The sequence below is a fragment of the Phoxinus phoxinus genome, assembly GCF_949152265.1.
Source record: "Phoxinus phoxinus genome assembly, chromosome: 18".
Lineage (NCBI taxonomy): Eukaryota > Metazoa > Chordata > Actinopteri > Cypriniformes > Leuciscidae > Phoxinus > Phoxinus phoxinus.
Genome location: NC_136893.1, coordinates 13,943,673 through 13,960,246, shown reverse-complemented (window position 1 = coordinate 13,960,246; position 16,574 = coordinate 13,943,673). Strand labels below are relative to the sequence as shown.

The 16,574-nt window shown below is 37.9% G+C and overlaps 1 protein-coding gene across 2 annotated transcripts; it reads right to left on the bottom strand.

Annotated features, from left to right (window-relative positions):
- Positions 1–801: 801 nt before the first annotated feature.
- On the bottom strand, positions 802–15,363 carry ano11 (anoctamin 11). 2 transcript variants are annotated; one of them, XM_079588145.1, is made up of 23 exons: positions 14,920–15,363; positions 12,913–13,027; positions 12,628–12,821; positions 12,434–12,541; positions 12,175–12,311; positions 12,021–12,078; positions 11,396–11,506; positions 11,142–11,307; positions 9,533–9,623; positions 8,887–8,983; positions 8,515–8,658; positions 7,817–7,954; positions 7,598–7,696; positions 7,360–7,462; positions 6,967–7,078; positions 6,815–6,869; positions 6,261–6,358; positions 5,347–5,483; positions 4,202–4,407; positions 3,601–3,743; positions 3,202–3,292; positions 2,689–2,820; positions 802–1,592 (listed from the first exon to the last, which is right to left on the bottom strand). In XM_079588145.1, the coding sequence occupies exons 1-23, from the start codon at positions 15,049–15,051 to the stop codon at positions 1,569–1,571; spliced, it is 2,691 nt and encodes an 896-aa protein (XP_079444271.1). In that variant the 5' UTR covers positions 15,052–15,363; the 3' UTR covers positions 802–1,568. The 2 variants fall into 2 exon arrangements, 1 of the variants encoding a protein (XP_079444271.1); XR_013794838.1 differs by having other exon boundaries at positions 971–1,592; positions 4,202–4,430; positions 14,920–15,168.
- Between the last annotated feature and the right edge of the window lie 1,211 nt (positions 15,364–16,574).

Here is a 16,574-nt window from a genome sequence, read left to right as displayed (position 1 = left end):
CTAACTTGTTCAAGCATATCACTTTCGTTCTTGTTCAAGCTAACCATTTTTGTACAATTAGGCATTGTTCGACAGGACAGGCGTAACTACGAATTAAAGGGGTAGTTTGGCCAAAAATGACATTTTGTGATCATTTTCTCGACCTAATGTCGTTCCACACCTGTATGACTTTGTTCTTCTTCTGTGGAACACAAAATGAGATATTTAGAAGAATGTTCAAGTTGGTGTTTTCCATACGTTGAAAATGAATAGTGACCACTGTCAAACAAGATTTTCCGTAACTAATGATTTAAATTTAATTCTGTTCATCACACAACAATCATATGGCTTCAGAAGTAGGGCTTCAGAATTCATCAAAATAAAATAAAATCAATACTTAGTGTTATTATTAAATCACAAAGGCTGTGAATTAATTGAATAAATGCATGCACTGTGTGTTTCAGATTAAAGCGCAGAACTGTGTATATTTACACGCAAGCAGCTCATGATCCAGTGGTTTCAGCAGATTAGTTCGCAGGAGATGTTGGTCTATTAAACAGAGCTTGCAGAGATCAGTTTATTGATCTCTGCAAGCTCTGTTTAGAGAGCTTATGACATGCATTTGGAACACAACACGCAATAACAATCTCTCTAAATTTAGGCGGCGGCTGTTGCCAACAAAAAAGAAGCTTTACATTTTTTTAAAGCTTTAAATTAAATAAAAGCTCCATAGTTTGTTTGAAAGCTGAAAAATCAAGACAACCTTAAATATTAGGATAGTAATTTTACAGTTGGATTGTAAAACTGATATATGGCTCACTTATAATACTTTTGCTGTGCTTTTTTGAACTTTTTCTGAACTTTCAATATACAGAAGAGAACAGTGTGAACATTCATCAGTATGTCTCCTTTTGTGTTCCACAGAAGAAACAAAGTCGTAGCAGTTTGGAATGGGTTTTTCATTTTTGGCTGAACTATCCTTTTAAATCTTGTCCTCCAGCATGCAAACACTTCAATGTTTATTTGAACAGTTATTGAAACTAGCTTTATTTTAAAACATGATTCCTTAAACAGCCCAGAGATAGACATGACAAATGCAAACATATTATTCAGAGAAGCATTTCACACTGACACATAAATGTAGAACATGCTTCTAATGCATTTGCCATTTTTCACAATTTTCAGTAGTACAAATATATACTATAGTATTAATGTAGAAAAGCAAACCTCCCTGTCCTCCCACTAAATCTAAATAGGAATATATCATTTATCGGGAGGGCAGAGAGAGTGAATGTGATCACATGTCTTAGTATAGTTGGAGCCAGTATAGTTGGAGCCAGAGGAAGTCTTATGTAAACAGCCGTTTGATAAAGTAGAGGTGATTGTGAACAACTTTGGCATAGACCTCTACATTTTGAAAAGCATGCTCACATACACACACACACACATCCACACAATCAACCACCACAAAGCTCAAGCCAAGTTTCAGTCCAAGTGTTTTAAAACTAAGTCCCTCTTGAATCAGTTATGAGTGTGTAAAGTGTGCTCTACGCCCCCTTCTGGAGAAGCCTCTGCACTGCAGGTCAGTCTCATGTAGCTAGGCGCTTCGCTTGCTTCAAGGACCAGCACACAAGGAGGAAGGAAGACAAATGAGGAAGAAAAAGAAAGAAATACATTGTTTAGACACCTCCTCGATCAGTTAAAGTTTAAGTATATATTTTTATATACATTGCAATACTCCAATTTTAGTTTAGTATGCAGAGACAACTATAACTAGTCACAATTTTATTTTTTTTAAAAACAACATATACAAGGGCCAGGTCAGATCACAGAGGCGTTCACACCACCACATCACTGACATCACATTGAGAAAGAGAGCCAGGTCTATTTATAAACTATTTAAGTAAAATAGATAAAATACAATTTACTGTAATTAAAAACAATAGAGACCATAACCACCACATACATAAGGGGGAATCTGCCAATATTCAGAGTAGTATTTCAATGGAACAGTTAGTATCGTTTTAAACTATTACATTTGGTCCCCCATAATCCTGAATATTTGGTTGCGTCATTGCTCAGAAACCAGTGCACACAGCCAAATACACACTCTGACCTCAACCAGAAGCAGAGTATCATCCTAACACATATTTTCCAAGAAAGTGGGTTGAAAATGTTTTGATCTTCTTCCCTCCTCAACTTTTCAGAACATGTGGAGTACATAAACCAGGGCAGCAGAAAAGTAATACAGAAGTCTTTGCTCTACTTCTGCGAGAGTGCTGGAACGGTCGCACATTCATTTACTTTTTAAAAAAGTATGTTTTTGTGATGTTGGATAAAAACAAAATAGCTTCAGGAATTGGATAAAGAAAAGCGGTCATTGGACTAACAAGGAAGTTTTCAGTTCTAAAACTTACAGGATATTCGTATAGTATGATGACCTCTTATTTGTAAAATTTGATTTCTCAGTTCATCACCCCTTTAAATAGGAAATAGATGTCAAATCAGTGTTGTTACTATCAAGATCAATATTTTTGGCTTTCTCCCTCAGCCTTGAGGGTAAGTTGAAACTGCTGCATATTGCGATTAAGAAAAGCTTAATATCTGAGCTCTCTGGTGTGAGTGTTAATGAGAAGAAGCGTGGCTCACTGGAGGGTGTGGACTTCACCATGTGCACCGACCTCACCTAAGAAGCATCCTGCCACTCACCAGCAAGGCCTCCTGGTTATCAGCTAGAGCCTGCTTAGCCAGATAGCGCTCCCGCTTGATCTTCAGCTCCAAGGACTCGGGGATGTCTGGAACCATCCAGTCGATGGCACGCAGGACGAAGAACACCACATGCTGAAGATGTGTACACACACTTATTATTAAGATGACCACAACAATAGAAATAATAATAAGTAGACAATGATAAAGAAACTGTAATCATATACATATATTTACACTATTTTCCTGTGTGTGGTGCTCTTTAATGTTCTCCTAAAGGTGTTTGTACAATATCATTTTACAATAAAAAAAACAACAACAGGATATTCAAAAAACACTAATGTAGACTGGGATCCAATTGTATCTAGGAACTGACTGGATGATGAAAAGTTGGTGTCACCTACTTAATTTTGATTTAATGTTGACTTTAAATGGGTTAGAGTGTATTCTGGGAAGCTTAAATTCAAGAAAGAATCTGACTGTGATGTGGTTTGCAGGAGGAAGATCAATGATCACCTCAAAGGCGATGATAAAGCCCAGTCTTACAGCCAGAAGCTCCCAGTACACCAGCTTGTATTTTCCATTTTCATCCCGAAACGCTTTATATCTGACACAAGAAAAGTCGTGACAAAAAAAAAAGTCCACAAGAGAAGAAAATCGGGACGTGCTGACAGCTACAATTTTACAGTTCACTGCCTTGATTAGCAATTTTCCCCTCTACTGCGCAACATGGTACGACAGCCAAGACACTGCTGAGAAACATCAGAACATTGCTAATGTGTAAAAAATACAACAAATTACCCATCCTGAAAAGAGGAAAATATATTTATGCTTATTTACAATGCTTATGCTGATATAACATGGTCTGATTTCAGATTTCTTACTTACACTGTAGAACAGCATCAACAATGTTACCTGCACGTGGTGTGACTGGAGTGGTTGTAACTGGGTGGAGAGTAAGCCAACGTGAAATTGACATAACCATGCAGGTCATTGTTAAACTTGTACTGGTACAGCAGACGTGGCAAAAAATCTGAGGTAAATGCAATGAGGAAAGCCTGTAGAAAAAAAAAAAAGAAGATATTTTGGAACCTTATAAAGACAACCTTGGATAATGTAAAGTAACAAGATGTGGCGTTTATGTTTCACAAAAAACATGTTAACAGAATGTACCACACTAAAGGTTATCACATCTTCAGTCACATTTGCTCTGTGAAATTTCGTGGGCGAAATCCAGACACTTCCAATAGGAATCTGGAGTTTCGAATGGGCGAAAAAAATCCCCATGCAGAATTCACTCGTGTTCAAGTTGTTCACACGAATTTGCCACGCAGGCCAAAAGAAAGCTGCTTGGTTTGAACGTGACTTCTGTGTGAGCAGTGCTTTCATACAAAGGTCAATGGTATTGTCTATTGTCAACATTGTAGCTTTTTTGCCCACAAAATTTCACTTCGAATTCGCTAATGTCACCGCACCTTAAGTATCAAAATTATAGAGGTTTTGTGTAGGCACTCACATTGACTATGACGGACACGTGGGACAGCGCCTCCAGTATGATGAACCACACACCGATGTTCTGGGCTCGCTCTGCCACGGGTCTCCGGTATTCACACACAAACTTATGAGCGTCCAGCCTCACTTCCACCCAGTTATTTAGCAGGGCGAAGAGAGGAGCCAGAGGAAAGGCCGCCACAAAAATGGTGATGAAGCCAAACTGCAGGACTGGCAGCAGTCAAGATTAAAAACTGTAAGGTCATTCATTAAGTGTAGCAAGAGTATCTGTACAGAAGTGTCATTTTCATTTAATGTTTAATTAAGTTGCATGATTATTGTACTGTAGGTAAAAATGAGCTTGTCTACACTGGTGTGACAGAAATTCACTCTTACATATACTAAACCTCAAAAGTTTGGGGTCGACAAGACTTTTGAATATTTTTATCTCAAATTTTTACACAGACTGCATTTATCTGATCAAAATAGTTAAAAATAGTAATATTGTCAAATATAATTACAATTTAAAATGTTTGTTTCTATTTCAATATATTTTAAAATGTGATTTATTCCTGAGATGTCAGCTAAATTTTCAGCATCATTACTCCAGTCTTCAGTGTCACATGATCATTCTGATATGCTGATTTTCTGCTCAAGCAACATTTCTTATTATTATCAATGTTGAAAATGGTTGTATTGCTTAAATCGATAGTTCACCCAAAAATGAACATTCTGTTATAATTTACTCACCCTGTAGTTGTTCCAAACCTGTTCCAAATATGGGCAACCAAACATTGACTTCAATAGTATGAAAACCAAAATACTATGGAAGTCAATGGGGCCCATCAACTGTTTGGCTTCTGATATTCTTCAAAATATCTTCTTTTGTGTTCAGCAGAAGAAAGAAATTCATACATGTTTGGAACAACTAGAGGGTGAGTAAATGATAGCAGAATTTTCACTTTTGGGTGAACTATCCCTTTCTCTTTTTTCAGGATTCTCTGATGAATACGAAGTTCAAAAGAACAGCACTTATCTTGCCTAGTGCACCAAGTGTTCCAGGACAGACACCTCAATAAATATCAGTGCATACTGGCATCAGTAGCAACACATTTTCTGGCAGAAATTTGGAACAAAAAGTTCATTAAAGGTGAAAGATTATCATCTTACCAATCTCCAGATACTCGTCAAAAAGACCCTCACATGGAATCAACTCATAGTCCTGCTCCCAACGCTTAGGCTCCTCTGCCTTCTGGGCCTTCTTCACAGATGATAAGGCCCGTTTCTGTCTCCAAGCCTTTATTTTACTGAGAAGCAGAGAGAGAGAGAGAGAGAGGCAAAGAGAGAATGACACAACTAAACTGAAATACACAGTGTTCTAATGATGATGATGATGGCTCTTCTGAGTGCATGTCTAAAATAGAACTGTGCTCATTCTGAAAGATCCAGTTTTGCCCAAGCCTGACTCTGGTGATGCATAATTGATAAGGGAGTGCTAAAAGCTTCTCCTGTGTGGCATTTATCCTGCTAAACCGCTGGAACTGCTGCCTAAGAGGAGAGCCATGCTGCAGAACTGGCAGGGAGACAGTCATCTATCTGCACACTGCACCCTACAGTGTTATCTGCAGATTAATCAATATGCACATCAATCAATACTCTTAAAGACAGCTATTATTGCTCACATTTACACACTTTCACTCTCGTACACCAGCATGAACGTACACACACTCTTTCTATGATAGTAGGGACTTCCAATGACTTCTGCATTTTAAGATGGTCATTAGGACATTATTTAGAATGTTTATTAATTATTCAGTATGTTTTCCACAATGTAGGCAAAAGCCTGACACCACAAACACACACACCTCCACAGAAGATTGCTGTGCCAACTCTGCAGCACTGACCCATAGTGCTGACTTGCTTTTCTCAGAGGACCAAATAATACAATTTAGATTCTGCAGGATAGAGACTACAGCAGTGTTTTAGTTCAAATACTATGTGGTTTGCTCTACGATATAAAAAGCTTTTATGGTGCAGCTACAATAAATATGGCTTGTTTGATGAAAAGTCAGGGAGACACGTACGGGATGACAAACTCCTGAGCGTTGTTGATCAGTTGTTTTCCCACCATGATGATGCAGAGCTGCTCAGCCAGTTCGATCAGACAGCCCCCTGGTCCACACTGCAACCACAGGTCCATTTTTTATATATCTTTTTTTTAAAGAAGTCTCTTTTGCTAACAGAGGCTGCATTTATTTGATTACAATTTTATCAGTAAAAACAGTAATAATGTGAAATATTATTACAATTCAAAATAACTGTTTTGTATTTTAATATATTATAAAATGTCATTTATTCCTGTGATGCCAAGTTTAATTTTCAGCATCATTACTCCAGTCTTCAGTGTCACATGATTCTTCAGAAATCATTCTAATATTGTGATTTGGTGCTCAATAAACATTTCTTGTAAAAACCTCAATACATTTTTGAATCGAAAGTTAGAAAAGAACAGCATTTATTTGAAATTACTGTCACTTTTGATCAATTTAAATAATATCCTTGCTGAATAGCATTGTTAACGGAATAGGGTAATCATATTATAGCATGTAACCATAAAACTAAAAGGCAAAGCACTCACATCCTCATTCCGCATCCCAAACAGTTTGCCATAATGACCAGGGTAGCCCACAAATCTGCAATAAAAGAGCAGTGAAAGTGCCCTGAATATTTTGCCTTTAAAAATACAGCACATAATTTAGCTTTGTTCAGTTAGGCTAGTTTACAGGTTACCTGCCCTTGAAGAAGGCCACATAGAAGGGCGACGAGTAAAAGTTGACAAACTGGAAGATGAAGACTTTGAATGTAAAGGCATCTTCATATTGTGTCTGTGTCCTGTGCATTTCTGTAGGGAAAAATGGTTTCAGGAACGGCCATATTTGAGTACACAAGATAAATGAGACTTATTTATACGGCATGTGTGAAGTCTCAAAGCTTTGTTGTAATTGCCTCAGAGAGTAAGACTAAGGACTAGAGTCCTAATGGCTTATTGATTCTCAAAGTCAGTGTGGATGGGCAGGTTCATTACCCTGAACCACAGAAAATGGCAACACTAGCCTGTGCGATTTGATTTAAAGCCCTGGGCATGCCTTCCTTTATGGGGTCCGATGTGTGCGGAAAGCCTACCCCATTTAGTGAGCTGTTCTGCAAGGGCTGTGTAGACCTGCCCCATCAGCAAGATCAAAGCCAGATTCACCAAAGTGCTGGAGATATTGGCGATATTCCCAGCCTGGAAGACAAAATGTGTGTGGGGAGTGGATTCAGAGTTCAAGAGCTGCTGCAGGTGTGGAGGAGATTAATGAAATGCTGCATTATGGTAAGTCATCTCATATTTTCATTTAATTCAGATCGATGGGGTGCCCACCTGAGTACGCAGAACAGAACTCCCAGTTTCAAACATCATTACACTCACTATACTGCGGTAAATGATCACTGTGACCAAGAAGATCATCACTACAAACAGCTGGGAAAACAAATTAAGAGGAAGAGGAATAGATTTGGGTGAACAATTATGACACATTATCTTCCTTCAAACAGACCAATTAAAATTCTGTAATTCCATTAAATCTCAGGTGGGTCTCACCATTATAACGATGACCATAGAGCCAGTCAGCATGCGTGAAATCCGGGCTTTCTCAGGGAAGTAGGGCTCCTTCACTCCTGTCACTGGGTTCTCCTCCATCGCAGGGGCCATTGCAGAAAACTCAGGACGTGGTGGCTCCTGTCCATTTCCAAAAGAATGACTTGCTATTATTCCTTATTACATAGGAATAACATTTTTATTAATCTGTATTTTTTGTCCTGTTTTCCAGTAAAATAACTAGACATTCTTATAACAACTAAATGTTCTGGTGAGGCAAAATACCCAACTTTTATAAGGACAAGTGTCTTTATGAGACTTTCCTACCAAAAAAAAATGTTCTGCCATGTGTAACTAGAAAAAGCTCCAAACACATTTTCTGCATTTTTTCGCATATACAAAATGAAAAATAAAATAAAAGTATTTTCAGATTTTTTTCCAAACAAACAAAACAAAACATTTTTCCCTTCTGATTTTTCCTCACATACAAACAAAACAAAAATATTTTTCACTTCTGATTTTTCCCACATACAAAAACAAAACCAAACCTTTTTTCACTTCTGATTTTTCCCACATACAAAAACAAAACAAAACCTTTTTTTTTTCCTACATTGCTTTTCAGGAATTCCATAATGTTCAGGAATTCCATAATGTTTAGATAGTTTTAAAGAAAAAAGGACCAAAAATGCCATCCATCAAACCTCATCTTCATGGAAATTCATGCAGTCCCAGTGGTGAGCGAGAGTGGCATTCTTGCGTTTCCAGTACTCCAGGAAAGTGACAGCCCATAAAGACATGAACACACTGAAGAAGACAGTGCCAGGATGATCAAACAGATAACCCACCTAAAGAAGAGTTGTGAATAAACCCAAAACAAGCAGAAAGCCCTAAAGTTTAGTGTTCATTATTGGCAACCAGACTACATTCCAAAAGTGAAGTGACTTAAAACATTCCTACATATTTTACATAATCCATACATATAATGTAAACTATACAAACATATCATCGAATGCTACAATATTGTGTCTTTCACATAGTACCCAATTCAAGCAATTTGAGCCAGGGATGGTTACCTTGGCCATGGGACAGATGTCTGACATATTCCAGGGTTTACAGGTTTCACACAGAGGACACATTAGATAGAGTCCTCCACTCTCACAGATTTCCTTCCTGTAGATGGTACATGGAAACAGGCAACAATGGTAGAGCTAAGATGAAAGCAAACATACAGCCTGTGTTTTTGAAGTATCTGTTTTCATGGTGAAACTGTGTTGATTAAAGAGAAGAAAATGTTCTAGTAATCGCTCTCTTACTCCATTTCTAACAAAAGCAATAGTTTAGTTTTATGTAAAGATCAATAGACCAGAGTGGCAAACGTGTACAAAAGGAATGCTTATAGCATATAGATACAGATTTAGTGCTTCTAATTGTGTCTCTCTTTATGGTTTCTTGCTCTCTTTCTCATTATTTTGCTTGTTCATTCTGTGGCGTAAACCGCAGCAAATATTTCCAACCCATCACTATTAGTCCTTCAAGTAGATTAGGTCAGTTGCTATAGAAACAAATAAAGGTCACGAAGCACATTGATATGAAATGATTTCTCATAGCAGCAAAATAGCTTCGAGGAGCACTACACTAAATGTGTGTGTCATGTAGAGCTGCAAGAAGAGCAGCAACAGAAACACTGTTTATCGATAGGCTAATACAGGAGAAACTTACGCAGGGGTATTGGATCCCATTGTCAAAATACCCGAAACAAAGACACATGTCCCAACCAATGCAGCAGGCAAGAGCCAGGCTGTATAAAATCCTGTGAACAAAACAGAATTTGGTTATTTATGGTAAATACAATTGGTAAATATATTCACAGTACACGACGGGTTAGTCAAGTCAAATCACATTTATTTATATATAGCGCTTTTTACAATACAGATGCTGTGAATGCATATGCTGTACATATACATAACACATAATTTAATATATAAATATATAATTTTTAATACTTAATTTTAGCATTTTAAATTATATTAAGGCGAGACACTACAGGTGAATAGGGAAATATTTGTAACTAGCAGATATCACCATGAAACTTTCCCAGTTGATTACCTACATTAAGATGAGAAAAAAATGTATTACAAGTTTTCTGTAATTTATTGTTTAAATATGCAAATTAGGCATTATCTAATTAAATATGCGCTAATTTGTCTATATTTAAAAAAACGAAATCTCAGAATTGGATAAAGCCAGGTTCAAAATTATTTTTTCATTGTGTTCACATATTAGATGGGGAAAAAATTACAGAGGGATTTATGGATATCTACTTTTGTTATCCTGTAAAACAGAATATACTGTCAATAGCCTTAAAAAATGTATTTTCGCCATGTTTTTTGGAATAAAATGTTATATAAATCAGGCTAGGAATAATATATTTACAAATCCCTCTGTAATTGTCTTCATAATATAACTAGGTACAAGACTGGAAAGTTTGGTGTGTATAGGTGCTACTGAAGAGGAGATTTCGGACTTGGAGTATGAGAGAAAAGTCATTTTGAGAAAAAGGCATTTAAAGATTTGTAATGTAAAAAATCATACTTTTTTAGTGGAAACAACTATTTACTGACACAATATCTTATCAAATCATTAGCAACAACAATACAAACGACCTAAATCACATCAAAACTTATAAACACAGCATTTATGGCCTTTAACTGAGCAGAAAAACAGTCAAAAACACACATCTGAGTGTCAGAGCGCGTCACGTGATGCTTCTGAACCAATCAGGTTGTCAGAAATTGACATCAGCCAATGAGATTTCGCTTTTAGGGTTAAATGCCCATTTTACTTTCACGATTGGTTACTAAAAAGGAAATGACCATATTTGGATCCGACAGCATTGTACAGAAGAGAGAGAGCTTTCCAGACATGTGCGTGATTAAAGGAAGAACACAGAGATCACGGAGCTGCGCGTTGATTTAGAACGGCAACTTTTGTTGAATTTCAGAGAAATCTACTGACGCAAATAGACAAAGTGTAGTAAAATAAAGACCTAAATGTGTATTTTGGACTTTTTTTCAGCACAAGTCTGAAAGAAAACATGTTATTGAAGATAAATAGCCCAAAATCTCAAAATTGACCAGTGAAAAAAAAACGATGTTTTTGCCTGCCGTGTCTCGCCTTAATATATAAATTTAATATAATAATTTCATGTCATCAAGTGCCACTTATTAATGATAGTTGGAATATGCATTACATTGTCACTCTTGTAATGTCAAGACACTGGAAACCAAATATGGAAATGTAAATAAGATCTGTTATGGTGCCTACTCACCCAACCAAGCAAAATAAAGCGCAATTTTCTCCCCAAAGTATTCCCGGATGTGATCCAGAGGCTGGTACTTGTACCATTTTAACCAATTGGACCAATAGTGGTACAGCACCTGCCTCTTGTTCAGCTGATCAGGCTTGACGTCACAACCTGGGAGCTCAAAGGGGCCCTTTGAAGCAGAATAAAAAATGACAGTGTATCAAGCTTTACTTTTAGTAAAACGTACATGTTTGAAGCGCATTGCTCATGTGCCTAACCTCATGCAGAGGGAATGCACCCGTAAAAGCCCCATCGTTCAGCAGACGAGCGACTCCAACTTCTGCACGCTTCCTCCTGCCATATGCAGTCCTTGCTAGGATTTCATACACCTGCGATGAGCACAGGTGCAAGCAATTATCATACACTCGCAAGTACTCAATACACCATCTTATACATTTCCAATCTTTTTTTAAAGGAATCAATACTTTTATCAATCAAGGATGTATTCAATTTATTTAAATTGACAGTAAAGATTTGCACATTGTTACAAAAAAATCCAAATGCACCAAATCAGCATTTTACAATGATTTCTGAAGCATTATTTGACACTGAAGACTGGAGTAATATCTGCTTAAAATTCAGCGTCGCCATCACGGGAAGAAATGAAATTTAAAAAAAAATAAAAAATACAAAAAAAAGGTTATTTTATTAATAATAGTTACTGCAATAATATTTTACGTTTTTATTTTATTTTATCAAAGGCACGCAACCTTGTTGAGCAAAACAGACTTATTTAAAAAACATTGTAAAAATCTTACAGACCTCAAACTTTTGAATGGTAGTGTACTTAATAACAATTTAATATACCATCTGATACACAGTTCCTGTTTTTTGCACACTCACAATGCGGTGTCTTTGTGTGTTGGTGAAGTAGTTTTCACGATCATCAGAGCCCAGAAACCTAACAAAACAGGAAGCCTAGGTAAATGTCTACATTTGCAAATCTGTTTCTGCAAGTAGATAATCGTTTTGTTCACATATAGAAGCAGAGCATTACTTTTCCATTTTGGACTTGCGGAAGGCACACGTGTAGTAGTCCACAGGACGGTTGGGGACCGATTCTTTCATGATGTTCGGCACCCAGAGTTTCTGAAGAACTTGAGCAGAAGTGTTGAAGTCTGGGTTAGGCTGTGCCTGTCCATGAACAAGTACAACTCATTTCAGGGCTCACGATTCATTTATTCTAGTGCTATTTTGAGCCCTCTGTATTTGCATTGAGAGCTCAGTAGGGAGGTGAACATGAAAACGGATCTGACCTGCAGAGGCGCTCTCAGACATAACTCCTCAGCATAGTACACCAACACATCCCATGGAGCATGGAGCTTCAGATAGTGTATAGTCTTCTTTACACTGGATGATTCCTCCTGATAATAAAGAGAAAACCATTAGAAAGATCATAGTAAGCTGCATTATTGGCACTGTACTAAGAAAAGGGACCTAACAGCTGAACCTTTTCCATCAATAGTCCAGCACTCTGAAGGTTCTGGATGAATTTGTCCCTCCATCGGGCCAGCTGAGCTTTTCTTCTCTCGGACCTGCTCTCCTCCTGTGCTGCTTCTACTGCCTCCTCCGCCGCCTCTCCTTGTGACCGTCCCCGACTTCGGCGCTTGCGGCGCACCTTCACCTCCCACACCAGCACAAAGTCTGAGGCAAGAGCGACCAGGGTTAAAAGAGCACTCATAGCATATTAAGCAAAGTGGTCGGTAAATTTATAGCGCTTTCATCCAACCATTACCTATTTTTGCTTGGCCATCTCTGAAGTAGTTGCCTGGGGGCTGAACAGGTGGGCTTGCTGTCCGCTCACAATGAACGTATATGGGGTCATCATCATCATTAGCTGCAGTATTCAACTATGTTGACATGAAAATAGCTATTTAAGCAACATCATAAGAGCAAAAGAGTTTGTTCCATCCTTATTCTGTATTTTTTTTATCATCATCATCATATTTCAGCATTGTGTTGCTTTTGCACTAGGGATGGGCAACGATTAATCGCAATTAATCACATCCAAAATACAAGTTTGTGTTTAAATAATATATGTATGTGTACACAGTTATACACAGTACACATAAATATATTATTTAAACACAAACTTTTATTTTGGATGCGATTAATCGCGATTAATCGTTGCCCATCCATATTTTGCACTACATAATTTTAGCCCCAATTTTCCACTGGCCGAGTTAATGGAGATCACCAACAAAAAATGCTTTCTCACTTGAGGGACAAATCGCTATGTGTGAATTAAATGTCACCATGAAATCAAATCACTTCCCCTCCCTCTTGCAGCGACATCTCTTCTCTGATGACGTGTTTACTGGTGTGAGAGCGGGACAATGTGTCACTCGCATGAGATCACAGCAATAACAGCAAACGATAACGATACAATAAATTCCTACTGGAATAAATCAAGTCACGTCCTACATATTTCTTGTTCGTGAAGCCATTTAACTATATACACGGGGGTTGAGATTTTGGGATTTATACTGTCGAGGAGTGGAAAATCAAGGCTGAAGTCGTGTAGCTTGTGGGCGGCATAACCTGTTAAATATCTCTTTGGCATTCATGACATTTCTCAGATTGTGTCATTGAAAATTGACATAATGACAATCATCACTCACAAGCACAGATTTAAGCAGTTTGTCAGCAAACTCCATTAACTGTCAGCGAGTACAGAAAATCAAAGAGAAAATAGTGTGGCATGTGGGTGGCATTAAAAATCTAGACCTGTCTGTGAATCGTCCTGCAGTATGAAATGTGTTTTGCTTGGAAATGACATCAGTGATGATAAGTTGTGTAGAGTGAGAAGAACAGGAATCAGATGAGTTTGAAAGTCCTATAATACGTGGGCAGTTTAAGTTAAGTTCTAATTTAGTTCTGCAAAGAAAATAGTTCCAAACGGAGCCAAAGCGTAATTCAACCACTGCGCATCTATGAGCAACACATGGGTTGAATTCAGAATAATATAAACTGCTGCTTTTATCACTTTGGCCTTATAAAGATTGAGTTTATACCTTATTAAGCAATTTTCTGTGAATGTGCGACTGAGACTTTAGATTCATTAGCTGCTATATGTAAATAACTAGAAGATTATGTTAAGAATAAGGTGGATTGCCACAGTAGTGGCGTTTCATTAGCAGAATGAATCAGTGTTTTTGAACAAATCGGTTGAGTGCATGGTTTAAATGACTCACTCACAGAGTCTTTCCCTTGTCTCCACCTACTGGTGTAAATATGTAAACTACAGAAGTAGTCGCTGGAACTGACAATCTGTCTGGAATGCTCAAACACAGACAAGCGGAGTGATACAAAGTGAAAAGTCCCGATGTGCTTGGACTGCTGCTTGGCCAGTCAAATTCAAGGACCGGAACTAAGTGTTGGTTATATATATGTATAGTGTTGACAATATGACAAGAATGATACAACTAGACTATACTGTATGTTTTATCAGACAGGAAAATAATACAGTTAAGGAAGATTTAACACATTATCAAGAAGATATTGGTAATATATCCTCTTTTAGGTCTAGATATCTAAACTAAAAACTTCAGGAAAACTACCAGGTTAATCAGCATAGCCATATGCTAATTAGACAGCTATTTTAACACACAACGAACAGCTCTGCAATGAGTTTGGTGATATTATTACACACAGAAACTAGGATTCTAGTTTTGATGAATAAATGTATCTTATACAGTATGCATCAGAACACATCGTGTACAAAACAGATCTGTACACTCACATATCTGGGAGGGATGAAGCCCCCATTTTGCAGGCTTCCATAACTGTCTGGACCATGGGTCTCGCCGCTGTAGTCCAGATCCAGCAGCACCTCCCGGTCCTTCAGCACCTCAGGGTTCCTCTTCTTCAGCATGAGAATCCCACACAGTCAGATGCTGAGGTGAAGCTAGCAGAGACTATCGTTTAACTCCCATTCAGAGCTTCAGTACAACTGGTGTATGTACAGTCCCACGCTCCAGACACTCCTGCAGAACATCAGTGTCCAATAAATTATGCACACAAATTAAATTTGAGATAAAAGTGTAAGTGCATTCCCCGTAGAAGAGATGCAGGCGAGGAGACAGAGGAAATGCATTAAGTGCCTCTAGAAGCGGATGAGACCAAACCAGGGCAGAAATGGGTCTGCAGCATCTCTTCTCTCTCCCTCTCTTCCTTGCTCTCTCTCTCTCATTCACTGCATCCCTGTCTCCTCAGCACTCCAGAGGGACACTTACCGTAACTCCTGGAATACGAACCACTTGTTTTCTTTCATCCTCAGCAAGGAAAGACAAGTAAACACACGTTGAATGCATAAATCCTGCTTCCTATTAAGGAGAGATTTTACTGTACTATGCAAAACACTGTAACTTAAATCACTAAACGCTTTAGACTCAGGTGATGAGCAAGTTTTTTAATGCATCAAAAATGCACATAAATCCAGTTTCAGACAGACTATAGATGCACTAAATTTAGGTTCAGAGGGTACATAAATCTTGTTGCCAAAAGGGGTTTAATATATATCAAACCATCACAGTCTAAAACCCTTCAGAGCAAAGAACTCGAGGTAAAATTTCACATTGGATATTGAAACATTGCCAACTGAAATTTAGTCACAGAGGAATATTGCTCCCAGCTTTAGTTGCATATTCACTATATGCATTGTGTATATTTATGGCTTGCACCAATCATTAGCACTTAACAGCAATTCAACTCTGCCATTAGCTGTTTAGAGGATATTTGCAGACTTCTGGGTCAGTCTTAAGTGCTGCATGCTTGGCTGAGAGCCACAAATAGCGTAGATTTCTCATTATTCAAGTGCAAGAGGGTTTTTGTGAGACAATAAACAAACTACAAATGACTGAAAAGAAAATCTCCATTTGTGTCATGTGATCCTTCTTGCTTCATATCCCCCCATCCCATCCCCTCCCCCCATCTCTGTGGTGCATTAATATTTTGATATTACTGCGGCAGTGCAGACAGAGGGAGGAGAGAAATGAAGAGAAGGGGTTGGGCAGATAAAGAGAGAAGGAGGAAGGTTTAAGCACCTTCTGCTCATTGATGTGAACTGCAGGAATAGAAAGGCAAGGGAAACTGGAAAAAAGCAATGCCACCTGACTGCAGAAATGTACCACCAAACAAAAGGAAAGTCAGAACAGATTGAAACAGACTCAATATTTATGCATCAAAAATATAATTTTTCTCAGATGCTTTCTCGCCATCACTCGAAAGTGGCACTAGAGATTCTAGGGGTTCATTGGAAAGAGGAATGACTGAAGTTAAGCTAGAATTTGGTTACTTTATTGTGAACTAACCTATTTAGGTTGTGTTTAATTGCCCTTGTCTGTAGGATATTGTAAATTGGATAAAGAGTTTTTGCATGTAGGAAACAAATGCAAG

Coding starts and splice junctions, on each gene's coding strand:
- ano11 (XM_079588145.1), bottom strand. CDS start 15,051: ATGCTGAAGAAGAGGAACCCTGAGGTGCTGAAGGACCGGGAGGTGCTG. Junction 8,984..9,532: donor ATGGGATCCAATACCCCTGC/GTAAGTTTCTCC, acceptor TACCATCTACAG/GAAGGAAATCTGTGAGAGTG. Junction 7,079..7,359: donor AGAACAGCTCACTAAATGGG/GTAGGCTTTCCG, acceptor TTTTCCCTACAG/AAATGCACAGGACACAGACA.